Here is a 26,590-nt window from a genome sequence, read left to right as displayed (position 1 = left end):
TCTTGTCAGGACGAGACAGTCGAGATGGAGGAAGAGTGAGGTAATGACAGATGGACGGACATGTTTCCACACTTAGCCTGTTTGCAAAGATTATCTGCTTTTTTACTATTCATAGATTCATGGGATAGTTATACATTTTGTTCTAGCCAGGTGACCTTGAACCAATGATTGTTACTCATTGCACTAAGTTTTACAGAGTACAGAGTATTTTGCAAGAACAACACACCATATAATTCTTCTATAGGACTATAATGACAAACAGGACTTAATAGTGCTTGCATGTGTCATAAGCAAGCATCCTCAAATTGGAAAACTGTTATTGAAACCTTCAGTGTCCCACCAGTTTGCCATGAAACACTTTAAATGACACTTCACACGATGCACTTCAGCACAGCTGGACTCATCTGTACATCTATCATTCAAACAATGTGGTGCAGAAAAGCATTGTGTTAACTCAACTTTATTATAATGTAGATCAAAAGTTTTGACATACGCTTCATACGTTGAGCTAAACTAGAAAGAAATATGAATAAAATGATGCACTAGACATCTGCGGTAGAACATTTCTACCAGTAATACAGACACTCGATATGCATTACATTTCATATTCCTTCAGTGAAGAGGTAAAAGAAGCAGATGAGGGAAGCATTTTTGATATTTTTAAACTGTGCAACAACTTGTTTTTCTTACCCTGAAACTACAGAGGGTTGCACTTTAGGGGACAATCAGAATTCAAAAGGTAAATTTTCAGTGTGACACAAAATAGCGACCACTGGTAACATTGCACATTCAAGGTAATGTTTTTGATTATGTCTTCTGATATTTTCCACATGAATAGCTGTAAGTAGAGAGGGGGATGAATACAGAGAGAGAGAGGGAGAGAGCAAGGAAGGGAAAGAAAGAGAAGAACTGGTGTTACACAGAAACAAGTAAGCAGGCAGTGGTTTAAACCCTTTACTGTATTGTGTTATCTGGTATGATCACTCTCCTGGGATTTAAACCCATGAGCCTCTCTCATTCTCTGCTGAGACTTTAATGTTAATTAGAAGCTGGTCTCCGGGATGAATCACCATGAATGTGTTTCTGTGTGTGCGCATGCATGTGTGTGTGTGTGTGTGTGTGTGTGTGTGTGTGTGTGTGTGTGTGTGTGTGTGTGTGTGTGTGTGTGTGTGTGTGTGTGTGTGTGTGTGTGTGTGTGTGTGCGTGTGTGTGTGTGTGTGCGTGTACCTGTGTGTTCCACAGTGTGTTACAGCTCTCTTTTCTAATTAACAGGCAGATCAGTCATCTGAGGTCCTCCTCTCTATCCCTTTCTCTCATGGTATTTTGTGTGTCTGTCTTTTTCCTGCTCTTGCCCTTCCTCCCTCACTTTCTTTTCTCCTCCTTTCTGACATTATTATTGTTCAACATCTCTTCTCTCATGTCTCTCCACTTTGTCTCGACCTGGCTGTAGTTGCAAACTTCTCTGCTTTATTATTTCCACCCTTCTCTCTCTAACTCCTCATTTACACTGTTATTCTGTATTATTCTTACAGTATGTTCATCCTGCACTCTTTCTTGTATCAAATGTCACTGGCCTTCCCTCCCTCTAATGGCAGTGTTCGCCTCCAGCTAACTCATTATGATAGATAAAGGGCAAATATATGATCAGATAAAGCTTGCTCTGCAGTGTGACAGTGCTTGTTGACTAAAACTGACTGAAAATGTCAAGAAAGCCCTTAATATTACTGTGCCCAAGAGAAGAGTCTTTAAGGGGATGTTGGACACTTTATTTATTTATTTATTTTTGCCAAATATCCCCTAAAGGCAATAACACCTGGGTAACTTTATGAGGTACTGAAGACAAGAAATATTACCTTGAATATCACACAGGACAAAATCAATATGAATAAAATAGAGCACTAGAAAGAATATTATGAAAAATGCTGTTGATAACAGGGATCTTCAGGCTCTTCAGGAGCAAAGATACTGAAAGATTTAGCAGCAGAGGGGGAGAGTTTGGGGGAAATGTTTAAAAAAAAATAGCCATCTTTACCATGAACATAGGCTGCCTGTTAAATAGATAAGGCTTATTGTTAAAAATTCTAGCCATGCTAGCAACATGTCATCTGTCTGTTGGCCCATAGTGAAATATCCCAACAACTATTATCCCACTGTATTATGAGATTAATGCTAATATATAATGCTAATATACTAACAAGCTGTATTTTTTTAGCATGCACATTATAACCTTGGTGTGATGTTTCTGTCTTGAGTAAAAAAATCACTTCATCACTTGACCTGTCCTGATGGCCAAAATATGACCATTTGGTTCTAATTAACCCCCTAAGAGGGTTGCTAATAATATTAACCTTATCATCACGTCTGGCAGCAAACATTTTTTTTTATTTTTATTTTAATAATTTAAGTTAATATTGTATTTCTGGCGTTAATCACCCTCAGGCATGATGTCATTTCAGTCACCAAGTTCATTGCTGAGGAATGGGAACGCAGTGACTCAGTGAGTCGTGGCTTTAGGTTTTTTTAGGTTTAGGTTTATTTTTTCTGCACAAGAATTAAGAAAGCTGTGCAGGGAGAGAACAAAGTCCTTGCGGAATTGTACAGAGTTCCACCCCTATCAATGAAACCAAACAGAAGACAAGCAGGCAAAACACAGAAGATCTAGAGGAAGGAAAACACAAAAAATTAATGGCAATGAGAAATCAGAACCTTGATACAACAAGAGACAAAACAAATAGGAGACAAGACTGGAACTGATGAGAGTGGCTGAGAGAGGGAATTGGGATAGATGCTAGGTTCTGGATGACATTAAAAAGTCCTTCAGTTTCTTTTTGAAGTTGGGATAGGAAAAGATGGACCTTAATGATAAGTTTAATTCACTCCAGAGCTTAGGGCCTCTAAAGGTGATATTAAACTGGTGGTTTGACGTGCAGGAGGACGGAAGGACGAGACTGTAGTTGCTAAGCCTTGTCGGATAGGAATGTATATCTGTAGTAGGACTAAACACATTTTGGAAAGTAACAGGAAGAGCTTGTAACCTGTTAACAAATTTATGTATGAAGAGGCAAGTATGATAGACATTCAGTTTGTCGATAGGTAAGAGTTGGTGTTTACTGAACAGAGGCAGAGATGGAGTATATCTACTGGAATGGGAAATCAGTCTTAAAAATCTCTTCTGTATTAGATGTAAACTTTTTAGATGAGTGGGGTAAGTAGCTGCCCAAACAATGTTGCAGTAGTTAATATAGGGAAAGCTATAATATAGTGTTAAGTGAGCTGAGGAGTGAATTAAGGGAAGGACTTTTCTCAGTATGCCTAGCATCTTCATAGACCTTTTACAAACACGATTAATATGATTAGACCAGTTTAGGCGTGTATCTAAAATGACACCCAGAAATTTGGTTGATTGTACCTGAGAAATTTTGTACATATTGATCAGAATTTTCGCTTGGTCCTTTGGATAGCACTTAATGATGTTACAAAAAATCATAAAATTTCATTTTTTTTACATTGGAAGTCAATTTGTTAAGTTGAAACCAATGGCCAATTTTAAGTAGTTCTTCATTAGCACAATTAATTAGGGTAGTGAAATCCTCATGAGTGGCTAAGAGGTTAGTATCGTCAGCGAACAGAATAGGAAGAAAACATGTCAAGGGCATATCGTTGATATAAATTAAGAATAACAAGGGACCCAGAATTGAACCCTGGGGAACACCAAACAATATTTTTGATTTCTTGGAAGAGAGACCATTAAGATAGACATATTGTTCTCTATTAGTCAAATCATTTCTGAACCAGTTCAGGGCAGACCATATCTGTTGAGCTTGGAAATAAGTATATCATGATTGACCGTAGGCTTTACTTAAGTCTAAAAAAATTCCTAAGGCAAATTTCCTCTCATCAAGAGCAGTGGAGATATGATTTACAAGCTGAAGGAGTGCATATTCCGTAGAGTGTTTTTTACGAAAACCATATTGGTGTGTATATAATATATTGTAGCACTCAAGGTGTTTGGTTATTCTGCAATAGACCAGCTTTTCCAAGATCTTAGAAATGCAGGGAAGAACAGATATAGATCGATAATTTCCGAATTCATTGACAGCACCTGATTTATAGATCGGGACAACTTTGGCAAATTTTAAGTCCTGAGGAATGATTCCAGATAGGAGAGAGAGTGAGAGTATATGGGTAAGAGGTAATAGGATAAAATCAGTAGTCTCTTTGATGAGGGTACTTTTAATGCGATCGTGGCCATAGGCTGAGTTCTTTAGCGCCATAATGATACCATAGACTTCTTGTGGACTGGGAGGCTCCAGATTTAGGAGTGGGGAAAACTGCCCTTTAATAATGCTGCAGGGGTTCCCGTCTCTCTTTATAGAAGATGCTAGATCAGAACCGACATTGACAAAAAAATCAAAAATCATCATTATCATTCCAGAAATTTTTTTGCTGTTTAATAGATGGTTTATTAGGTTCCATGTTTTCTTGGTGTCGTTAAAGCCATATTGAATTTGTCAGCATAATATCTTTTCTTTGTTTTTCTTACCAAAGCTGTTAATTGATTTCTGTATTTCTTATAGGTTTCAATATTTGTGGGAGAGGGTTTCATGATAAATTTTCTATAGAGTTTTTTTCTTTTTTTCAGGAACATTTCTTTAGTTCATCAGTAAGAGTTCAGTTCATCTTTACATTAGAGTGTATTAAGCAATTGCAAAAAAAGTCACTAATATAAATTCTGATCATTGTTTCAAATCCAGTTGTTGATGGTGGTCCTGTTCACACTGTACAACCATTACTGCAATCCTTGAGTAATGGTTGTACAATGTGTACAGGAGGCGGCTGAGTACACAGCCCTGAGGTGTGAATGCCGTTTAGAACTGTTGGGGGTCTGTCTGTGTAGAAAGTGCAATCTTTCCAGTCAGTTTCATGTTGATGCAATATTGTTCAGTGGTCTAAGACAACAGCTCAGCCATGAATTTTGCCTTAACAAAGATGTAATGTTCAGTATTGACTGACACTGCCAGAAAGGTAAAATTAAACTTTATGTTTATTATCAAGGTTGTAGTTTGCAGTACTGTTGAACTGCACTGCATTATGTTGAGAAGTGTTTCTAATGCTTAGCCCACTCCATTTACATGCAGGAGAGGGGCAGAATATTGAAAACACCTTTCAATATAATAACAATAACAACAGTAGCAATAACACCGAATGACAACCTCAAAAAAGTATCAGCAAATACTGAAATATTCTGAGCTTTGTAAAAGCAGATATTGGATTGCATTATATTGTACAGGTGCAATAAAGTGGCCAGTGAGTCAACGTCCTGTAGTTCTGTTGGGCTGCAGAGCTAAAATATACTCTGATTCACTTTGTTGACCCAACTGAAGGTTTGCATGCTCACTGTATTACAAAGTCCACGTATATGGGAAATATCAGGTGCTGCATTAGCCTTAATTTTTAGTGTGATGGTAGAGAGAAGTGTTTATCTGTGATGGACTGATGAACAACCAATGAAAGGCTTAACAGTCACATCAGTGTTCGATGACCTGTAAAAACATAAGTAAAGCTGAAAACTCCATCAGAGATTTAATCAAATTGAAAGCCTGAAGCTTTGTTGGAGCTGTGGCAGTTAATTAGAAGCAAATAACAAGGCGGCTAAGTAGAAGTACAATGAGTCAGTCATCAGTTTGCGCTCAGCTGGTGTTTGTGTGAAATCCATGTGAAAGGGAATGTGATTGAATTGGAATTTTAAATCAGACAAAAAGTCTTTAATTCACTGAGGGTTGCGCTGATCATTTTAAATGTGTTACCTGAAAATATGAGAGATAGCTAAATGTATGTTGACAAAAATTCCCAACTGGTCCACAAACCAGTTTCATTTTTGGTTCCAATGAACCCTGTGGTCTATAATAATTTGTCTTTTGTGCTGCTACACCCACTCTCTGTCTCTTCTCTTTTTAAGGTAAGGAGCCATTTGCAATCTGTGCGTGTAATTTTGATTACCCCATGAATCTTTTTTAAAGCTCCGTGTCGCTCTGTCTATCTCTTTCGCTGTCTTCCTGTGTAGCTCGTACCTGTGGCAGCAACCTAAGGGGGCCCAGAGGGATCATAACTTCTCCTAACTACCCTGTTCAATATGAGAACAACGCACACTGTGTGTGGGTCATCACTGCAATGGACTCTGGGAAGGTGAGCTCATTTTCATTATTTTATTCCCCCTTTGTTTCAATGGGTTTTTGGGTAAAAAAAAAAAAGGCATCTTAATGTGAGGTGGGGAAAGTGAACTTCTATCTGGAACCTTCTTACATCACTGTCTTATGTAGAGATCTTAAGACGGCAGTGCGTGACCTTTGAGACAGCAGCTACATTATTGCGTCATTTAAAATAGTTCATAAGTCAACACCTGTCTGCACTACTACATCAACTCGACTGAAGATCTTTGTAAAGAGAGTAAAATTGTCCACTTGATGGATTTCAGGAATGTGCTATTTATTTATTTTGTCTCCATTAAGACTAAGACATACTTTATTGATCACAACGACACAACATGCACATGCCATGCTTTGGTGAAATTGTTTCTTCCGTGTTTAACCCCTCCTGGTAAGTCCTTCCTCCGTGGCAGACCAGGAGCGGTGGGCTGCCAGCCGACAGCGGTGCCCCAGGACTCAGTTTCTTCTTGTCACCACTGGTCAGGTGGTTATGTGGTGGTTATTTTATGGAGGATACCCCAGGTGAACATGGGGAGAACATGCAAGCTCCACACAGAAAGGCCCCTTTCCTTGAGCAGCACTGAAGGCATGGTGGAGGACACACCCCCAGCGCCACAGGCAGGAATTGAACCCGGGACCTTCTAGCTGTGAAGCTAGGGGTGGCACGGTGGGACAGTGGTACAGTGGTAACACTGTACCGCCAGTGGTAACACTGTACCGCCATGCCACCCCTAGGCAGAATTCCCAGGTGTGAGTGTGTGTGAAGCAACACATTACTGCATACCTAGCCCCTCCTGTGGTAAATAGAGTTCAAAAAAATGCAGTGGAGAGCAGTAGGAGAGACAAAGCATGACCTGCAGTAAAAAGGTGTAAGTCAGACTGGAAGATACAACCAACATAAAGCAGTATTCTCCAGTGTTGGGGGACTGGAGCGACTGTTGTTGTACGCTTCCTTTTTGTTTTCCTGCTTCCTGACTGAATTCTGTTTCCATAGCTGAACTCATGGTCAACACACCTTCCCAGTTTTGTGAAGGCGACTTTGTTGTTGAGTCATTGTTGTATAGAAATGAATAATTCATATACTTGCAGTACGACATCTCAAGTTTCTCTGCCTACAGTTTCTTTTGTGCTATTAGATTCTCTTCATGTCTCGTCACATATCTTGTCTTCTCTCCCAGCTTCTGTACTCTCTGCCCTCCACTCTCTCACTTCCCTATCCCCCTTACCCTCTGCTTGCCTCTCATTTTCCACATATCTCTTCTCTATCCCCCGCTCCTCTCTCCCTCATCTGCTCTGCTCAGAACTGCACTCGTCCCATCTTCCTCTCACTCATCTTTCCCCTTCTATCATCTGCTTTCCTCCTTTCACTTTGATTTATCCAAAATGTTAAGTTTGAAGATGGTGAGGGTAGAGAGATGGAAGTGCAGAAAGAGAGCAAGACAGCACTGTGCTCATTGAAAACTACAGAGAAAACAAGAGAGGAAAGGCGGTGAGGAGAAAAATGGACCTGAATATTCTGCTAGATACTTGACGATTAAAAAGTGAGCACCAGGAAGAGAGAAAAGGAAAAAAAGACTGAATGTCCAAGCAGGTACTTGACATGTGGCATTGAAGTTTTCTCTGAAGATGCATGGAAATGGAGTCTACTCACCTCTGAGCCCCTGAGGGAGTAGGACGGAGAAATAGTGAGGCATAATTGAGGAGAGAGAACAAAAAAGTAAAAGGGTGAGAGAGAAATGGGCTTTTTTGTTCTCACCTCTGTGTCTCTCCGACCTTGACAGAGAGAAATGGCAGCAAAGATGACCAAGAGCTTGTGTATCGATTTATCTCATTCACATAGCAAGAGGCTCTAATGGCTTTGTACTTTGAGGCAAGTTAGCTCTTCTTCTTCTTCCTCCTCATCTTCGTCTTTTCAAAGTAGCATCTGCCAGTTGTGAGTGGTCAGAGCTCAAAATGTCATCAGCTTTGCAGCCATCGCCGCCTGTTCTTATTTTAAGCCTTGAATTCAGAAATCAAAACTATACCTATAAGGAATTATTTGACATGGCTGCATTGGTTAAAGTCTTATCATTTACTGCATAGGTGACAGATGGAGAGCCATCCTTGTGTTTTGTGTGTGATTGTGTGTGATTGTGTGTGATTGTGTGTGTGTGTGTGTGTGTGTGTGTGTGTGTGTGTGTGTGTGTGTGTGTGTGTGTTGCTTGGGGCTTTAAAATAGAATGCAATACAATAGAGTATAATAGATTCACATAGCCTTAGCTTATGACAGATGGAATGTCTTTTATCTCTTCTGTGTACTGCGTGTGTGTGTGTGTGTGTGTGTGTGTGTGTGTGTTGAGTGTGTGCTGAAAATGCTTGAGGTTTGAGAGCACTTTAAGAATGTGCTATAATGACAGATTATCAGCTACTACAGCTGCTGGCATTTGCAGAATGTCACTATCTACATACACAGAGGGAGAGACAAGGACAGAGACGAACAAGAGGATAAAGACAGTTATAGACTAGACTAGACTGGAGTAGCCTAGAAAAGAATAGAATAGAATCTAAATGAATTGCACTGTCAATAGTATTTACAATACGGCACACTGTTTGCAGTACATACTATGCTAACATACTAATGTTAAACAATTGTTTTGTTTTTCTAATTTCTCATTTTAAAAAGTTTTAGATGGAATACAAAATTTGTAATCTTCTTTACTCGAGCACTTGATCCAGCCTGGCATCATGCTACACATTCACATTCCCAGGCTCTCTATCGGCCTTTCTGCACAGCCAGGACGACTGCGACTTTCATGCTCACCGTGTACGGATCAATTAACCAGTCACGACGTGGAGCTCACGCTGAATGTAAGCACAGAAGCCAACAACGCTGACGAAAACAGAGAAAGGCAGCTACTTTGTGCAATTCTACAGTGAATGGGAAGGAAGAAGAAAAAGAATAATGCTGAGCCACAGATGGCTGGAAGATGCAGATAATATGGTCTGTCTGTTCTGCTGTGAAGTTCAGTTTTATATCCCAGCACAGTCTCAAGACAGTTTTAGCCACAACATGCGCAATACTCTAACATTAAGTTGAACCTGACCAATTTTTGGGGCTGATACTGAGATTGATATGAGAGTTTAAAATAGAAATATATATCAAACAATATTAATTGTTTCTTTACACAACCCATAGCATAGATAAATATTTGTGATATGCAGCAACTATGTGGGAAATCAGACAGCGGAACTGCTCGAACCGCTGGACAACCAACTGAAATCTCACACCTGTTTTTCTGAGAGTTGGAACCCCCCCCCACCCCCCTTAAATCAGTACAGCACAGTGTCTGCCAAGCTTTAACCACACAGTTCTCACAGAGGTGGAAGAAAATTGAAAAGAAGAAAATTGGCTACAAAATATCAGCAGCTTTACCATAAAAGTGTTTTTACAAGCTTTGCCCTGTTCCTATATACTTTCTTTAAGTTGTGGAGTGCAGAGCAGACTTGTTAACAATGTTTGCCACAGTGGACAGTTCATTCCTGTACCTCCTGTGATATATATAAGCAGTGGTGCGCATAGCTTTCTTAGTCAGGTACCAGGAGATGGTGTTTGGTACTCTCCACATACAGCGTGGTCTTAATGAACGCAGCCCTCCTTGCTGTCCTCCTCAGTGTCTCCCTCACTGTCCTCTTCTTCACCATCCTGCAGCACAGATGATGAAGATGCACTCCGAGTCTGTGGCTGAGTCTCCGGTTAGTCTCCATCCACAGGTCAACCAGCTGGTTTTGGGTCAAATGTCTCTGTGGTTGTCTTAAATGGGTGAATGTGCATCAGGGCTGAGAGATGAGTATGAGATCTGTACTTGTTTTTTATTATGTTGGGACCCTCTCTCACAGGCTGCACTGCTCAAACACAGCATAAGGGACTGTTTAACCAACTTGTCGATGTTGGAGTAGCAGTCTGGATTGCTTGTATTTACGAGATTTAGGACAAAGTCATATTCAGACGTCGCTGTCAAGCGTTTTGAGTCTTTGTCAAGTTGCAGGGTTGTTTCTGTGATGTCCTTTGAGCCATCAAGGAGCACGCCTCAAAATTCAGCAGACTGCAACTGTGCTCTTAACTCCCCACTGATAGTTTGTGCAATGCTCTGCATTATCCGTGTTCCCCCTTCAAGTCAAGATGCACCTCTGACATTTGCTCCGAGCCACTTCAATAAAGCAAAAAAGACAGAATCCGTGTGTTTAGCCTGATGAAATGCTCGGAGAAAAACACTGCACAGAGCTTGCTGCTCTTCATTCAGTAGCAATAGCTTGTGCCGCATTGTCATTCTTACTCTTTTCGTGTTCATCAAATAATGGATGATTGAAAATCTTTAAGCCTGTGTAAAACACAAAGGCACGTGAACAATATATTTTGCACCATATTTCATCGCACTCGTTAGCCTCAAGCCACAGCACATCTTGGAGCTGCTTTTCAGAGAAAAGTCTTTTCTTCTGCTCGACTTTGATTTGATATATTTCTTGTCGTCATTGTCGTCGTCGTCTTCTTCTGAGTTTTATTGGCGGTTGGCATCCATATGTGTTGCATTACCGCCATCTGCTGGATGGTAACCCTGACCCAAAGTCATCCCATTCACGACACTGTCCATTCTCTACCTCAGAGCCAGTTCAGTTGTTGCGTAAGTAAAGGCACGTTTTAAACAACTGGACGTTACGTTTTTTTCTTGTTTTATGCGTATTTGTGTATCAGTTTGCACCCCCGTAAAATGATGGCATCCTGGTTGACTGATTCAAAACTATCCTCATCAAAATTAAATTCAGATATCTTCAGAGGCAAAAGCTTGAATAGAATTCACAATAACAGTGACCTAAATCTGAGGTGCATTCTCTATGAAGCTTCATCTGCCGACTATTCTAATTACTTAGTATTTTTATTTGAATGATCTCAACCAAGCCTCAATTGTTGAGCTGTTTAGTGTTGGCCTGTTTGTTTTTTTTATCTGCAATCTTTGTGTGGACGCCTTGCTTAAAGACCCTTAACTTGTTTTTTGTTAACCTCCTTTACTCCTTTTCATCCTCCTTAAGGAGAAGACATATGTAGTCCCGCTTGAACATTGATCTTTAATTTGTGTATACAGGGAATGAGACAGATGATTAAACACACCACTTCAAAGCCTAAGTGTATGTTTCCCAGAAAAAAAAAGATATTTATATGTGTTTTTTGTGGTCGGTTAGAGACAAAGTGTGGAGAGATTTAGGGAGCGAAACAGATATTTAAAGAGAGAAAATGAGCATAAATTAAGATGAATAACAGTTCTCTTTCTGTAGACCGTCCTTTTTTCTTTTTGCATTTCTCTAATTCTGCCTCAGACTTCTGCTCTGTCCCTCTTTGTCTCCTCTTCTTTTCCTTTATTCCCTCTCTTCCTCGCCCAGCCTCTAACTGACCATTATTTCAGATGACTTCTTTCATCAATAACATGTTATAGAAAATTGAGACAGAGTCGAATTTTTTTTGTCAAAGTGTATGTGCCTATTTGTTCCTTCTTTCTCTGGCTTTACAAGCATGCGTTTCAATAGCCAATAAGTAATTCTGGTTGGTTGTGCGTGTGTTGACATTCTGTTAAGTTCTGAATAAAAGCAGCACAATCAATATAGTTTAGAATGGTTTGACAGCTTGTCAGCACAATGCCGTGATTGGGCTTCTATTTGTGTGTGCCTGTGTTGTTATTTGTGTAAGCGTGGTGCACAGGCATCTGGTTGGGTGTGATTTTATGAATGTTGACTGTGTGTTTTCTGCCTGCCAACTTTATTGCTAACTGCTAGAGGTTGTGAAAAAACATATTTTCAACTTTCAGGTAGTAGTGAGGAAGAACGAGTACGCAACAGAAAAAAAGGACTTAGCTGTGTGTGTGTGTGTGTGTGTGTGTGTGTGTGTGTGTGTGTGTGTGTGTGTGTGTGTGTGTGTGTGTCAGTCATTTGGTTCATCAGTATCAAACAGATAATTATTTTGTTCAAGTCTGAACCATGCCTGACTGCTCACACACATACACCCTGAAAGGCATCGTCACACATGCCCATTAGGCCTCTAATCATTGCTGTCTTTTTCCTGATGAATACATATTAGTGTGTGTGCATGCGTGTGTGTGTGTGTGTGTGCGTGTGTGTGTGTGTGTGTGTGTGTGTGTGTGTGTGTGTGTGTGTGTGTGTGTGTGTGTGTGTGTGTGTGTGTGTGTGGTACTATGGTATTGGATGCTGGGTAATTTTTATGCATGGATCATCATTGCTTTATTGTTGGCAGGACACATTCGGTGACATTCTATCAGATTCTGTTAAATTTTACTTGATGCTGAAATTGAGGCCAATGAAGACCAGTAATGGCCTTAGCCAGATTCTGATTCTACATATTGTTTGCCAACATGACTGCACAATTTCCCAAGCTGTTACTTGATGAAGACATAAAGCTCAATATCCAGAGCATTATCATAATTGCATGAGTGTAAACAAGTTTCAGGTTTTTTAGCTGAAGTTTGGTTTTTCAGCGACGTTCAAGGAAACGCATCGTTTATTACAACTTGGGTTTTGTTGTTGTAGCTATGGCCCATGGTTCATTGGGTTTTGAAATTTTTCCTGCAATAGTTTCATCTGACGTCATTCTGAAAAGAGTTAAGATTGCATTGCAACCTTGGCTGTGTCCAAGATGTGTTTTGATATTTGAGAATAAATTTACACCTTTCTGACGCTAATATTAGCTAGTAAGTGGTTGAATGCTAATTTTAGCTGTTGTCTAATGGTAGCAAATGTGTTGTCTAATATGTTATTTTACCTTGAATTATGACCCAATGTCTCTCTGGCTTTTCACTATCCGTTGTATTTTCAGTTGTTGATCAATTGGAAAGGGGTGAAATGATAACAATTTGTCCCAATGTTTATCCGACTTGCAACCTGGAACACAGCAGTATGACATTATCCTTTTGATAACAGCAGTTGAACCTCCCACCCTGAGCGTGATATCACAGGAGAGTTGCTGCTGTGTGAATGTAGTTGATAAGCACAAAATCATTCATCTTGTTAACAAGTCAACACTTTTGCCAGATGAGTGTTCAGCTTCTTTGGAGGTACAACCAAAAGTGCGTGTATCAGTGATGCTACTAATAATCTCCTCAGTGGTTAGCACTGTTGCCTCCTGGGTCGCATTCCCAGCCGGGGCAGTGCCTTTCTGTGTGAAGTTTGCATGTTCTGGCTTGCTTTCTCCGGGGCCTCTGGTTTCCCACACTGTCAAAACATGGATCTTGGGTCAATTAAAGAACTAGCTTCTGAAGTTGGTCCCTGGGCACCACACGGTGGCTGCCTTGGGGCGACGTCCCTGAGGAGCCGTACAGTCATACTTAGTGTATTGTACTAAGCATGAGTCTATGTGACAGTACAATCTTCTTCTGAAACCCTCCATTGGACTGAGAACTGTGTGCACTACTCCAGGTTAAAGTCTGTCTGCTAACTGTAATCGACACAAGTCATAATTTAACCTTTCATTTCGATTTGTCTTCCAAACGAGTTGCCTTACCAGGGGGTTTGTGTACAGCCTATGTGATCATCTGACTATTGTTGTCCACATGGACCTTTTAGTTACTACTGCCACTTGCAGAGATTTCAGCCATTTCTTTGGAAAGCACAGCATTACAGTATTAGTACAGATAAAACAGGCGACCCAAGCTACAAAAATTAAATCTGAGTTATAATAAACCTCAGTTTCCTTCAAGTGCTATAGGACACACCTGAAATTGCTCTGCTACATAATATTGTAAGCTACCTATGGTATGCTCTCTCTAATACTGCACATCTTGTTGTGGTGGTAAGTTTATCGCTGCTACAGTGAGAGACTGTGTAATTTCTGAATCACTGCAAATTATACAACACACACCTCATAACTCAGTGAGGACATAGACTGAGCAAAATGCATCAGTGAAGTGCAGAGTAAATAACCATCAGTGTCCATGATAATGGAGAGACATTCACCAATAGATGCCCAATTAGCACATTATCTCAATTCAAGGCTTTTTGCTATTATGGCTTTTGACTGTAATTTCGCAGTCTGACTGACCATAATTCACTATATTAGCTCTGTCTTTGGCTTTCATTTCTGAACCTTACACCACTCTACCAAAAGAGGCCATCCATGGTGATACATGAATGTCCCAAGGTCACGCTTTTTAGTTTTGTCCACTGGTCTCATGTAATGGTGATAAAACATACATTAGTTTTTATGTCGGAGCTGCAATGTAAAACGTCGTTGTATAAAGCATCAGCCAAAATGCAGAAAAGTCAAAAGAAATTTCCGAACCAAGCCTGCTGTTGTCAAGTAGTTCTCTGCTGTGTTCCAGAACAGTTTCTAATGCAGTGTCCTCAGAGCTGTCACACAGCTGGGGCTCAAACATAGTATGCAGTTTATTTTCCTAAACTGTCCAGCCAACAGGTCAACAGCACTCAAAGGTGCTGTAACACCTCAACAAGGGAGTTATTTTATCAGACAGCAGCCGTTTTCTTTCTGAGCACTTAAAGCAAAGGTCACCTCGGGGCAGGACTACAACACATAAACATGGCACATCTGGGTACTTTCAGGGTACAGCCGACAGGCTCGCAACGTCGCCAGTCTTCTTTTGAATTGACTCGTCCTTTATTTGTCCCACACAGAAAATCACTTGTCAGAGCATATAAGGATATTGAGACACAATAACTAAGATAACAGCATTGACATATAAACCTAAGATACACCACCACACACTATTGTGTAAAGAAAGCATTTTGTTATAGTGCAGATGTAATGACCTTGTTCCATGCATCACCTGTGAGGAAATCAGTCTCTTGTCACCAGTTCTCAAGGAATTCAGTCATTCTGTCTTTTATCTCTATCACCACTTTTTTCCTGTTTCCACTGAGCTGAGATCAACTTGATTTTCTAACATCTGCGCTGGTTCCCATTGTGTCAATTACAATGATGAGATTTCTACACCATCCGCCACAAGCTTTATTTTCATTCAAGGGCCACTTTTGTTTTACCATCTACTTCTGTGTGAAGCAGGAGACGCTCAGGACGTTCTTCAGTTGTGCAGAAAGGTGTGTAGATGTGAGACAGGTGCTGTGGCTCAGAGTAAGACAGACCTGGGGATCGTTAGCAGCCTCAGCCTTCTATCTGTCATTTTCATTTTCTCCCTGTGCAGCTCTGACTTTCCCCTTGGTGACCCTGTTTCCTCACCAAGTCCAAAGACAGTTGAAATATACTGTTAATGTGTGATTGTGTTTCTATGTTAGCCCTGTGATTGCCTGCCTTTCGCTTTCTGCCCTCTGGTCAGTGCATACCCGGTCAGACTCTCCCTTAAGACCTTGAAAAACAATTAACATGTAAAGAAGAGCAATGAATGAATACTTAAGGCATTTACACATGAAGAGTAAATTCACGTCTTGAATTATTTTAATGCCAGTCTGGAAATAGACAATGGGAACCACCTGCATAACAGTTAGTATATAGCAGACAAATGTAACTTCTGAAACATCAGGTCTTTGTGCTAGTCAACAGCTTATAGAGGCTCTTCACTGCTGATCTAAAAGAACTGTCAGGATGAGAATCTGCAAGCAGTGGCTTGGTATGCATCCTGCTGCTGTGTTTGCCCCTCGTAGCCCGGCTGCACACTGTGTATCCATCGTAAAATTCACTGTAGCTGCAAGATGCAGCACACGGTAAAGATTATTTATAACACTCCCTTGAGCTGCAGTAAGCGGCAAAAGGGCTTCTTAAAGTCTGATTAGACTGTCAATGGAATGAAATGAAAAAAGAAAAGTGTTAAAAAGAGTAAATTGATAAATCATTGATTACAAGTACTTTGCTTTCTGTGACTGATTACATTTTGAAAATAACTTTCCCAAGCATGAAGGGTGTGGGTTGTGTCCTCAAGCAGGGTTCCAGGTTATTACTTGTTTATTTGGCTGAAAGGACTAAAAGTAATCTATTGGAAAAAAGGTCCCAAACTGCCATTGTGGCAGCTCACCAATGAGTCAACATAGCTGCATAATCTCAGCGAGGGAATTCTCCTGCACTCTGCTTTCAGGACAGCTGTTCTCTCTCTGCATTACTTTTGACAAGAGGTCACCTCAGTACATAGTTTCAACTTTTTCTTGACAGGTTATTTTTGACTCAGAGTAGTAGAAATGCATTAAAGCTCCTGTGGGCAGAATATTTATGTAAAAATACACCTCTCGTAAGCCCCATTCGGCCTGATGCAGAGTAGAGTTTGTCAACCCTGACTCCACCCCTGTTAAGTGACTATCAATGTGGCCAGAATGTAACAATGTAATGAAACAAGTGCTCTGACAAGAGGAAGTCGGACAACATGATTCTGCTTCTCTTGTCAGTCTAGCGTCCTCAATCTTAGACTTTTCAAGTTTATTATCATCAGCGGTATGCACGCTACTGATGCCAAGTTGTATTATTTCTGAACACTTCAGTTTTTCAATTATGTCGCCAACTTGTAAAAATGTCCAGCTTCAAAATTTTCAATTTGTAATTTTAAAATTTTTAATTTAATTTGATTTCACTTCTATCATGCTCGGACGTTTAGGCCTTACACACATACACCATTTATGACCCGCTTCTGATTCAAGTGAGCCAATTTGTAAATGTGCTGTTTTGTTGGAAAATAATGTAGAAACACATTCTGTCATGTCCTCAAAGGCAGCACTCAGTAAATACCTCACTTTTATGAAAGATGTATTCTGTTTTGCAATAATTGCTACATTTACAGTGGGTCAGTTGAGAGGTCGATCAAATCTGGAGTGAAAATATTGACTGTGTTGTTCTGTTAGAAATCACTGTGCGATATGAGGAAAATAGCCTGTTTGTTGTAGTTGGTTGGGTGTGGTGGTAATAAGGAGGCTGGTGTTACTGCCACAAAGATTGAAATGAAACCTATACCCATGTGTGCTACCCTTGGTAGGGGTCACCTCAGCTGTAGTCGAAATGGCTGAGTGAACATAATTCACTAGGTGTGTGCAGAGTGTTGACATTTTAACAGGGCCCAAATCAAGTATTTATTTTATTCTTTTAAGGAGAACACTATGGTAGGGAGGCTCTTACCAGATGACCCATGTGTAAATAACCAGAGAATAAAAAGAGAGTACCCAGAATACCACAGATAGAATAAATCAAACTGTATTGCTTTTTCTTTGGACAGACAGACAGATCGACAGATAGATCGATAGGTTTAAGGATGTTTTTGTGTTAATTTCTCCCCACTGTTGCTGCTCAGCTGTGACTCAGCACTACCGCAGCCTCAGTTCAATGAGGGAATTCAGGAACTAGTCCACCCAATTATGGCTGTGTGTTCTCTTGCACTACTCTGACGTAAGGTCACAACAGAGAGGGCAAGATCAGCCGGCATAGTATAGTTTTTCAATTCCAAGATTCTTTTTTCTGGGGCAATGAAGGTTAGGCATCTCAGGAAAAGCATACAGCCTATTATTGTTCTCCATTATGGCTCAAATAAACTGAAACTGTAATGTTTATAAGACTGTGTTCACTGACACTGACCAGCAGAAGTACGTCTTTTGACTTGAGTGGCAAACATATCTGCTGTGTCTGTAGGATCAGAGTGAGAGTAAGATTAGCATCAGCTTCTCCCCGGCTGTGAGTGCGCCCTGAGGAGACCCTAAATTCACGGCACAATTTCACTGGCTGACTGACTGAAGGTATTTCACTGTGGGTTTGGATTGCACACTGCTCTTAATGTTTAAATAGCCTATTGAGCTGCTCTTAGCTGCTCTGCTGCTTACTAATGACCTCAAAGTGATAACACTTCACTTATCCCTTCAAAGAGCATCCACCTTTAAACAGAAACACTGTTTTTTTGTTAGTTTTTTTGTATCTTGGACCTGTACAATACCAAATTTGAACATGACAAACTCTCTCCTGAAATATTAGCAAGTACTGCAGCGACTGAAACTCAATAATGTGATGGAATCAAAAGAAAGAAGTGAAGCACTGGAGTCACGAAACTGAAGGCAAATTTGTGTTTACTGTCAACACTGTCTCAGTCGAAGACTCGTAAAGGCCACAACTAGACTTCTGTCCTTTTTTCTTTCTGTCGTGGTTGCTTCCTTTCATTCTTTCTTTTGTTGCTTTAGAGAATAAAGAAGCTAATCTAATGTAGTTTGGAGTTGCAGGCTGTTCTTAATGTCTTTCTAAATGGGCCTGTTTGGATCTATTGAACAGCTCTGAGCTTCTTGCTAATGACCTTTGTGTGATAATGCTTCAGTTGCTTTCACGCACACACACATATGCCTGGATCCCCAGAAAATCACATGTTTCTGATTCTGTTCTGCTGCCCTTTATGACCACAAGGTGCTGTAAGAAAAAAAAACAACCCAGATGCACTATCTCTACAGGAAGACACACACCACACACATGAATCTCCAAGCGTCTGAGTGTGGACAGGTTGCACTGCACACAGGTTTAACCTTAAAATAGTATATATTTCTCTCTTTTGGGTACCAAATAGGAAGACAAAGCACAGGCATGCAATTTTTAAACATGATGTTGGATCTGTAGCAGAAAAAAAACATGTAGTTGAATTTCATCTTGATTTTAAATGTGTGCATGGCTGTGAATGTCTCTGTGTTGGTGCATAGTATGTGGCTTCTGATTGGCAGTCTTTAACTGTTAAAACCATTACCAGAGTAATAGTTTGACTGATGTTTGATAGCCAAGAGATGGTCCTTAGACCTGTGTAGTTGAAGTGATCAGCACTGCTATTGTCAGATCAAATATTACATGGATGCATTCAAACATGGATGAATACCGATTTATACACTTCTTTGACATTCTCATCACTATGCCAGCTTATTCCGGTTCCCATATCCTTTTACATTATTTGAGCATTTGCTAGCCATTTTGTGGGGGGTGAAAATGGTTTCTGCATCATTATCACCTGCAGTCAGGTTTTTCTTTACTGTAGTGTGATTTGCTATGTGATGGATTCTCATTCACAATATTGCATGTTCGTGGTTCTTTTTCGTCTTCTGATAGAACAGAAACTCACCAGCTCTTTTCTATGTGAGGATTTCTGGACACAGCAGAAGCCTGCATCTCCCTCTCTGTCGTGGATATGATTTACAGCTAATAAATAATGGACAAGCAGCAAATAATAGAATACCACTATTACGAGATTTTAGAACGCACAGTAGATTGATGATCCAGCGCTGTATGCATGCAACTGCAGCCACGGACGTGCCTACAAGTAAAGCATTTAACACTCAATTTCTCCGTATTCAACAGCAGAAGGGTGTTTGCAGGGTGCAGTGTGCGTATCTCCCAGAGGTGATTTGTGTAAATATGAAATGTAAAGGAGGATGCTGCTAAAAATAAAAAAAGCAAGGGCGCTTTCAGTCCCAGAGTTTTGTTCTTCCGCTCTGCTCCCTTTCATTAAAGATGGATTATTTTGAAAAACTAATATGTCACTGTCAAATTAATAGTCATACCTTTGGCATAGCAGCTTTAATTAAATAAGATTATGCTCAGAGCTGAGAACACTGATTCTCTCTCTCTCTCTCTCTCTCTCTCTCTCTCTCTCTCTCTCTCTCTCTCTCTCTCTCTCTCTCTCTCCCCCTCTCTCTCTCTCTCTCTCTCTCTGTCTGTCTGTCTGTCTGTCTGTCTCTCTCTCTCTCTCTCTCTCTCTCTCTCTCTCTCTCTCTCTGTGTCCCCATGCTGTTTTTATCATTAGTATACCAATGTTTAGAATATGTTTAGAATAGAATATTTCCTCTCACATTTGTTGTCTCACGCTACAAGGAGGACATGACTCCAACCCCCTTAATCGCCTTTTTTGCTTTTTCAACTAATCATTTCCTTTTCTGCTGAATGAACAGCTGAATGATAACTTGTATGATTTCTTTTCTTCTGTGATCAGCTTCACTTCCTGGCATGTATCAGGAGTCCCCCAGAATTCCTGGGTTTGATGATGCTATCAGTTTTCAATATGTTTTCTATGTTGTTTTAGAAAACATTTGAAGTACTGTGGAATATATAGAACTGCAGAGTATGCTAGTGCAGCACCTTTGTTCCACTCATGAAGTCCATGGCAGGAAGTCATATTTAATTACAGGAGTGTGAGCGCCACATGAGGTTGGCAGAGGCTGCCAATCTGTTCAGAAAGGACCTTTGTTGTTTAAAAATTGCTACTTTATAATAGATGTTGTTGAATTAATGTTATTAACATGTAATCCATGACATGTAGCTCTTTCATTGCTTGAGAGGCAGCTGTTTGTGAAATACTATGTCTAGATTCCTAGATGCAAAAACACCAGACCACCCTTGCAGGAATTGATAATACTGTGCTTTTGTCTGTATTCTCACCTCTGTTTCAATGTTTGCTTGTCTTGTTTTTGTTCTGTTTTTATAGGTGATAAAACTGTCATTTGAGGAGTTTGACCTGGAAAGAGGATATGACACACTAACTGTGGGAGATGGAGGGAAGATAGGTGACACTCGGAGGGTACTCTACGTGTAAGCATCACTTACTGCACATGTTCTGGCCTATCATACAGGAATATTGACATGCAGCTGTACAGCGAGCTAATGGTGGCTATCAGAGGAACAGTTGGAGACATGTGGATGCTAACATGCAGGTTTGATGGAGCTGGAGTACACGGTAGACTGAACTCCATGGGGTATAATAGGAATGTGCTCAGAAAAAATGCTGCAGCCCAATAATAGTTGAGGCTATCTGCTGTAAGTATCAGTATGTTATTTTAGGTATGCAAATAATATTAATAAAATATTAATAAATAAGTCTCTTTTAAGTCAAAAGAAGAAAGTGATAAAGCTGTAATTCATAGCAACAGTTTGTGTTAATGTGTATGTTTTTCTGTGTGTGTGTGTGTGTGTGTGTGTGTGTGTGTGTGTGTGTGTGTGCGCGCGCGTGTGTGTAGACTTACTGGATCCAGTGTCCCTGATCTCATCGTTAGCTTGTCCAATCAGATGTGGCTACACCTGCAGTCAGACGATACAATCGGCTCCGCAGGGTTCAAGGCGGTCTATGAAGGTATGAGCTCCTTTACGATGAAGGCTTTCTCTCCTTCTCTTCTTCTCTGAAACACACACACACACACACACACACACACACACACACACACACACACACACACACACTTCTACACATTCAGATATATACGCTCACATAATAGAGTGTGAAAGTCATGGCGCTGCTGAAGTGGTGATTCAGCATTAAACACAACTGTTGTTCGCCCTTGTGTGCACATGTGAGCGTGTGTGCGACTGTGCATTACAAGACGATGATAAATGAATTATGAGTCAATCAGTTGATCGTTTTGCTTGGTTATTTCTCATATTATGCCAAAGCTGACACTGATATAGAGATGAAGATGGTGACAGTCATAGTGACTGAAGGTGTGTGAGAGAGAGCTGTAGATGTTCCTCTAAATACGTATTATTTGGAATAATCCATTTATTATATTTAAATACCTGATTACATACTGTACCTCGCCATGCCAACACAGCTCCTTAAATCCAATTGAACTAAATGGGAGTGAACTAAATTGAATTCACTTTAGACAAAGAGGTGAGACAGGCATAGAGAGAAAAGTAATTTGATAAGTGTAGAGACATGGGGGCCCTTGGTCTTTAGTTGGTTGGTTTTTAGTTGCAGTGTTTCCTCATGGGGGCCCCCCACACTGGTAGCTGCTTTTGGTCTACTGATGGGGGTGCTGCCGAGGGGACAGCTCCGGCCTGGATGGCTGGGGGCCTCTGCACCTTGGTGTGGGGCCTCCTGTCTGCCTGGGTCGGGGTGGTCTTGGGTGGCGCTCCCTAGTCATGGGCCGGGGGCCTTCTCAGTGTGGATGGCCCCCAAAGCTGGCTTATTCCTTGCGTTGTCCGTATGGGTGTGTGCGCATGTGTGCACGTGCATGTCTGTGAGTGTGTGTCTCTATATGTCTCTGAATGTATTTATGGGGGCGGGTGGGCTGGTTTTTCTTCTTTGTTGTTTTTAGCCTCTGTGAGGCACTTGAGTATGAAAAGTGCCATATAAATAAAGTTTGATTTGATTTGATTTGACAAAGGAAGAGGGACAACAACAACTTGACAGAGTGGGATAGAAGGAGAGAAAATGACAAATGGAAAGAGAGAAGAAATAAACTGTCTCAGAGAGAATGAGGGATGTGTGGGAGAGCAAGAGAGAGAGTGGGTGAGCTGCATGAAGGTTGCGCTCTTGGTTCTGCTTAACTATGTTTGATTCAATGGTGTTGCTGACAGTGTTGTCCAGGGTCAGTTACTGTTCAAGGGAATCAGCACAGTGTAGCGACAGTGTGAGTGTGAGTGTCAGCAGGTGATGTCAAACAAACAGAGTTTCCTCAGCTTAACACGAGCCTCAGATGGTGCTGAAGTTAATTTCAGGGCTAACCTTGATTTTGTGTGTTTGATATTTGTCCTAATGGCAGTGAGGACCTTCTCATCTGATTTTGTACTTATGGTGCAACACATACGTGTGAAGCAAAGACAGAGACAAAGAAGCAAACAAACAAATGGTCCTGAATGACCTCGAGATTATCTTGTAGATTCAGTTTTTTCCCCAGGATACCTCAACAACCGCTTGTGGTGTGTTTTGTATGTGTGTCCTTGCTTGTATATATGTGATGCTGTCACATTGTATAATGTCACCATGTTACACACTTTGATCAGTGATACCCCCTGAGAGCTCTTAGATTTTCAGCCTTGCAGGAAAACCCATCACGGCTGTGTGTGTGCGTAGCTGTCTGGTTTCTGAAAGCTGTCATGTTACACTTATTAATCACTGCAGCTCTGTGTGTGCGTGTATGTGTGCATGTTTCCACAGAGAGAGAAAGAGAGTGACTGAGTTAATATCATAAACACACACACAGCCCATTATGGTAATTGAAGCTTTCAGTGAAATGATGCCGCCAAGTTTTCAGGCTGATGGCAATTGGTTGTGAAAAGAGTAACGATGTAAATAATGTATCTATTTTTTAACTCATCAAAGGACCGAAAATTAGCATTAAATGTCTTAAAGATTCTCCTGTAGAATCAACAGTGTCAGTATGTAAAATGAGTGCATCTGGAAACCAAAAGCAGTCTTCTTGACTCTTCCTACGTGCAGTTGCTTTACTTGGTGATGACACCACAGCTTTATCAGAAAAAGTTAAGACTGTATATTCAGTCACTGTGATTGATCACCTACATCAAGCAGTTTCCATTCTCTGCAAGTTGATTTTCATACCAGGGCATAAACTCAAACCAAATGTGGCTGAAACGTACTGAAATACATGCTATACTTAATATGGTTGGCAGTAATGCAAAGTTTGTGATTTGTAGTTAAAGGGCTAAATACATGAAACTACCAGAAAGTAGGTGCCTCATGTGTCCGTCAGTATTTTCTCTTCCTTTTGCTTTATTACATTTGAACACATTTATCTTCTATGTTTTTGTTTGGTTTTCTGTTCTCAATTATGTAGATTACGCAGCATAAACTGATGTTTTGAGTTGAAAATCTACATTTTGCACTCCAATAAAACTGTTTGAACTTAGAAAGAAAGCAAAGGAAAAATGACAAGAGAAAGAACAAACTAAAAAAAAGACAAAGAATGAGCGAGAGAGGCTGTTACCACCATAATGACAGAGTTACCAGGGGCTCAAGATCGCTGATATCCATCCTGACACTCGTCAGCTGTGTGACAGCTAGCTCTGGGCTGCACACACACACACACACACACACACACACACACACACACACACACACACACACACACACACACACACACACACACACACACACACACACGCGCGCGCACACACACGGCTGCCATCTCTTTGAGTATTCTATTCTTGTGGGGCGTACTTCCATCCCAACAGATAGTAAAAGTGTAGAACACACACACATGCGTGCACGCGCACACACACATTGCTCACCTTGAGATGTATTTGCCCTAAGCGAATCCAGGAGCATGGTGGAGCATGTGTTACAAGATGACAGACGTCTGGTAGAATGTCAAATTTTAAAGGAGGCAAGAGAGGGAAGAGCAGTGGATAAAACATACTGCCATTAAGGCAAGAAGGGATAAAAAAAAAGGGTGACAAAATGAATGGAATATGATTGCAGGCTAGTGCGGCGATACTGCTAATGTGACACTCATGCCAATAAAGCACAGCGTGTTGAATCAGATTGAGAGAGTGGGAGCGATAAGAAGAAAATAGAGCACAGTGGGAGAAAAGGACAGGGATTTTAAAGATGGACAGAAACTGAAAAAAATGGATGAAGGTAAAGAAACAAGGAGAGAAACAGCATGTGTGTTTGAAACAGTGTGTATGGAAAGCGTTTGTGTTTTGTACAGTATCACAAAGATCAGCGTTGCTCTCTTTGATTTTAACCTCCTGCTGGTGACTTAACCAGAGCACACATGGATCAGTGTGTGTTTGCTACCTGTGTGCCTCCACTTATTGTTTTGTCTTTCGCAATTAAAGCTGAATTACACTACAATTACCCTGATGACAATTAGCTGTGAGATGGGAAACAATAAAACACATTTCTCATTGGTTGTGTGTCATTTCTTCAACACAGCAATTTAAAATAATAGACTCCAGATGTGTGCACATTTTTGGATGCTCCGCACAGCCATATTAGCATTGCTGCCAGTCCTCCTTTTAAAACATGTCAGCTCTTGCCATTTGTCAACCTGTTGAATATCAGGACGGCTGCCAGGTGTCTTCCAAGAAAGTAGGATACATTTTAAATATGGCAACGTTCTTCTGGGTCATTTTGGGACCCAGCTGAGTGGACAGTCTGTTGAGACTTGGAAAGGATCTGTACACCTATATTAATCTTAACCCAACCATAAATGTTTCTACATAGGGTATTTCTTTGAGCGGGCATGTATTGTGGAGTCCTCAAGTTGCAGATTGATCTTCTCGGGCCCGTCTGAATGGGCTACCTGTGATATACAGTTTTGGAGTACAGAGAGATGCAGCACAGATGTACAGCGCATGCATCAATACGAGCTGTGCAAAAATCTGTCGCCAAGTGCTTTTATTTAAAATCTGAAAATCAGTGCATGCACATTATTGCCATTTAGTCCTGCCTCCCGAACAATATCAGACAAGCGCTTATCTGAATGTCAGCATGTCACATGTTGACATTAATTATCAACACTGAAACATGGCTGCACGCGTCGTGTGTGTTACAGAGATCGAACGAGGAGGCTGCGGTGATCCTGGGGTGCCGGCGTTTGGTCGCCGTAGCGGTGATCGCTTTCAGCACGGTGACGTGTTGACCTTCTTTTGCCAGTCGGCCTTTGAACTCGTGGGAGAGAGGACAATCACATGTCAGCACAATAACCAGTGGTCTGGCAATAAACCCAGTTGCGTCTGTAAGTACAATTGCTTTTTATGTGTGTGGTAGTTGTTTTTCTCTTTTGTTCTTTTAATTCAACTTTGTTTTCTTCTTTTTTCTGTCTGGCTGTCTGTGCCTGTCTGCTTGCCCAATTACCTATCATTTTAATCTATTTCCTTCCTGCCTTTCTTCCTTTGTTCTTTCCTGTTTGTAGTCTCATGTTTCTTCAACTTCACGGCTCCATCAGGGACCATATTGTCCCCGAACTACCCAGAGGAGTATGGGAACAACCTGAACTGTGTGTGGTTGATTATCTCTGAACCGGGGAGCCGCATTCATCTTCTATTCTCTGACTTTGACCTGGAGCCACAGTTTGACTGGCTGGTGGTCAAAGATGAAGGTAATTATATCTTCATATTTCACCATATTTTTGAAAACTTAGTTCCTAAATTAAGACTGCGGGGTATGGATGTGCAAATTCTTTATTGTTTAAAAGTGGATGGGGATGTGCATACAGCTTTGTTTAATTTGAGGCCCAATCCAGTGGATAAAGAGAACTGACTGGCTGGCTGGCTGGCTGGCTGGCTGGCTGGCTGGCTGGCTGGCTGGCTGGCTGGCTGGCTGGCTGGCTGGATGGATGGATGGATGGATGGATGGATGGATGGATGGATGGATGGATGGATGAGTAGTTGTCATGTTTTTATTGTGTTTTCACTTTTCCTCTACACACAGCACACGGGACAGTTGTTCCCCAATCTAATAAAGGTTGTTGATTTAAACTGAATCGAATAAAGCCCAGGTCTGACTGACTGGTCATTAACGATGAAGCTGTGTTTAATTGTCTGGCTGTAAACCTGTCTCTCTGCAGCAATGTTATTTTGTAGCAGCGTTTGGAAAATTGCAGGGCAATTAGAGCTGTTGCACTGAGCAAACTGAAATTAAAGTTGTTAGCAGTTTGTTCTGCTTGATGATAGTTGAGTGCTGTCACTTTGAAACCACTCAGTT

The 26,590-nt window shown here is 40.9% G+C and overlaps 1 protein-coding gene across 2 annotated transcripts in view; it reads left to right on the top strand.

Moving 5' to 3' along the window:
* csmd1a (CUB and Sushi multiple domains 1a) overlaps positions 1-26,590 on the top strand; it is a 384,251-nt gene that overhangs the window by 226,772 nt on the left and 130,889 nt on the right. For both annotated transcript variants that reach the window (XM_070970309.1, XM_070971096.1), the window contains exons 10-14: positions 6,065-6,186; positions 20,630-20,733; positions 21,159-21,271; positions 25,440-25,622; positions 25,800-25,985. In XM_070970309.1, coding sequence (XP_070826410.1) covers positions 6,065-6,186; positions 20,630-20,733; positions 21,159-21,271; positions 25,440-25,622; positions 25,800-25,985 — 708 coding nt within the window. The remainder of the gene's footprint in view (positions 1-6,064; positions 6,187-20,629; positions 20,734-21,158; positions 21,272-25,439; positions 25,623-25,799; positions 25,986-26,590) is intronic.

Source organism: Chaetodon trifascialis, chromosome 1 (assembly GCF_039877785.1).
Source record: "Chaetodon trifascialis isolate fChaTrf1 chromosome 1, fChaTrf1.hap1, whole genome shotgun sequence".
NCBI lineage: Eukaryota > Metazoa > Chordata > Actinopteri > Chaetodontiformes > Chaetodontidae > Chaetodon > Chaetodon trifascialis.
Note: the sequence above shows the minus strand (reverse complement) of the source record. Positions and strands in the feature narration are given on the sequence as shown.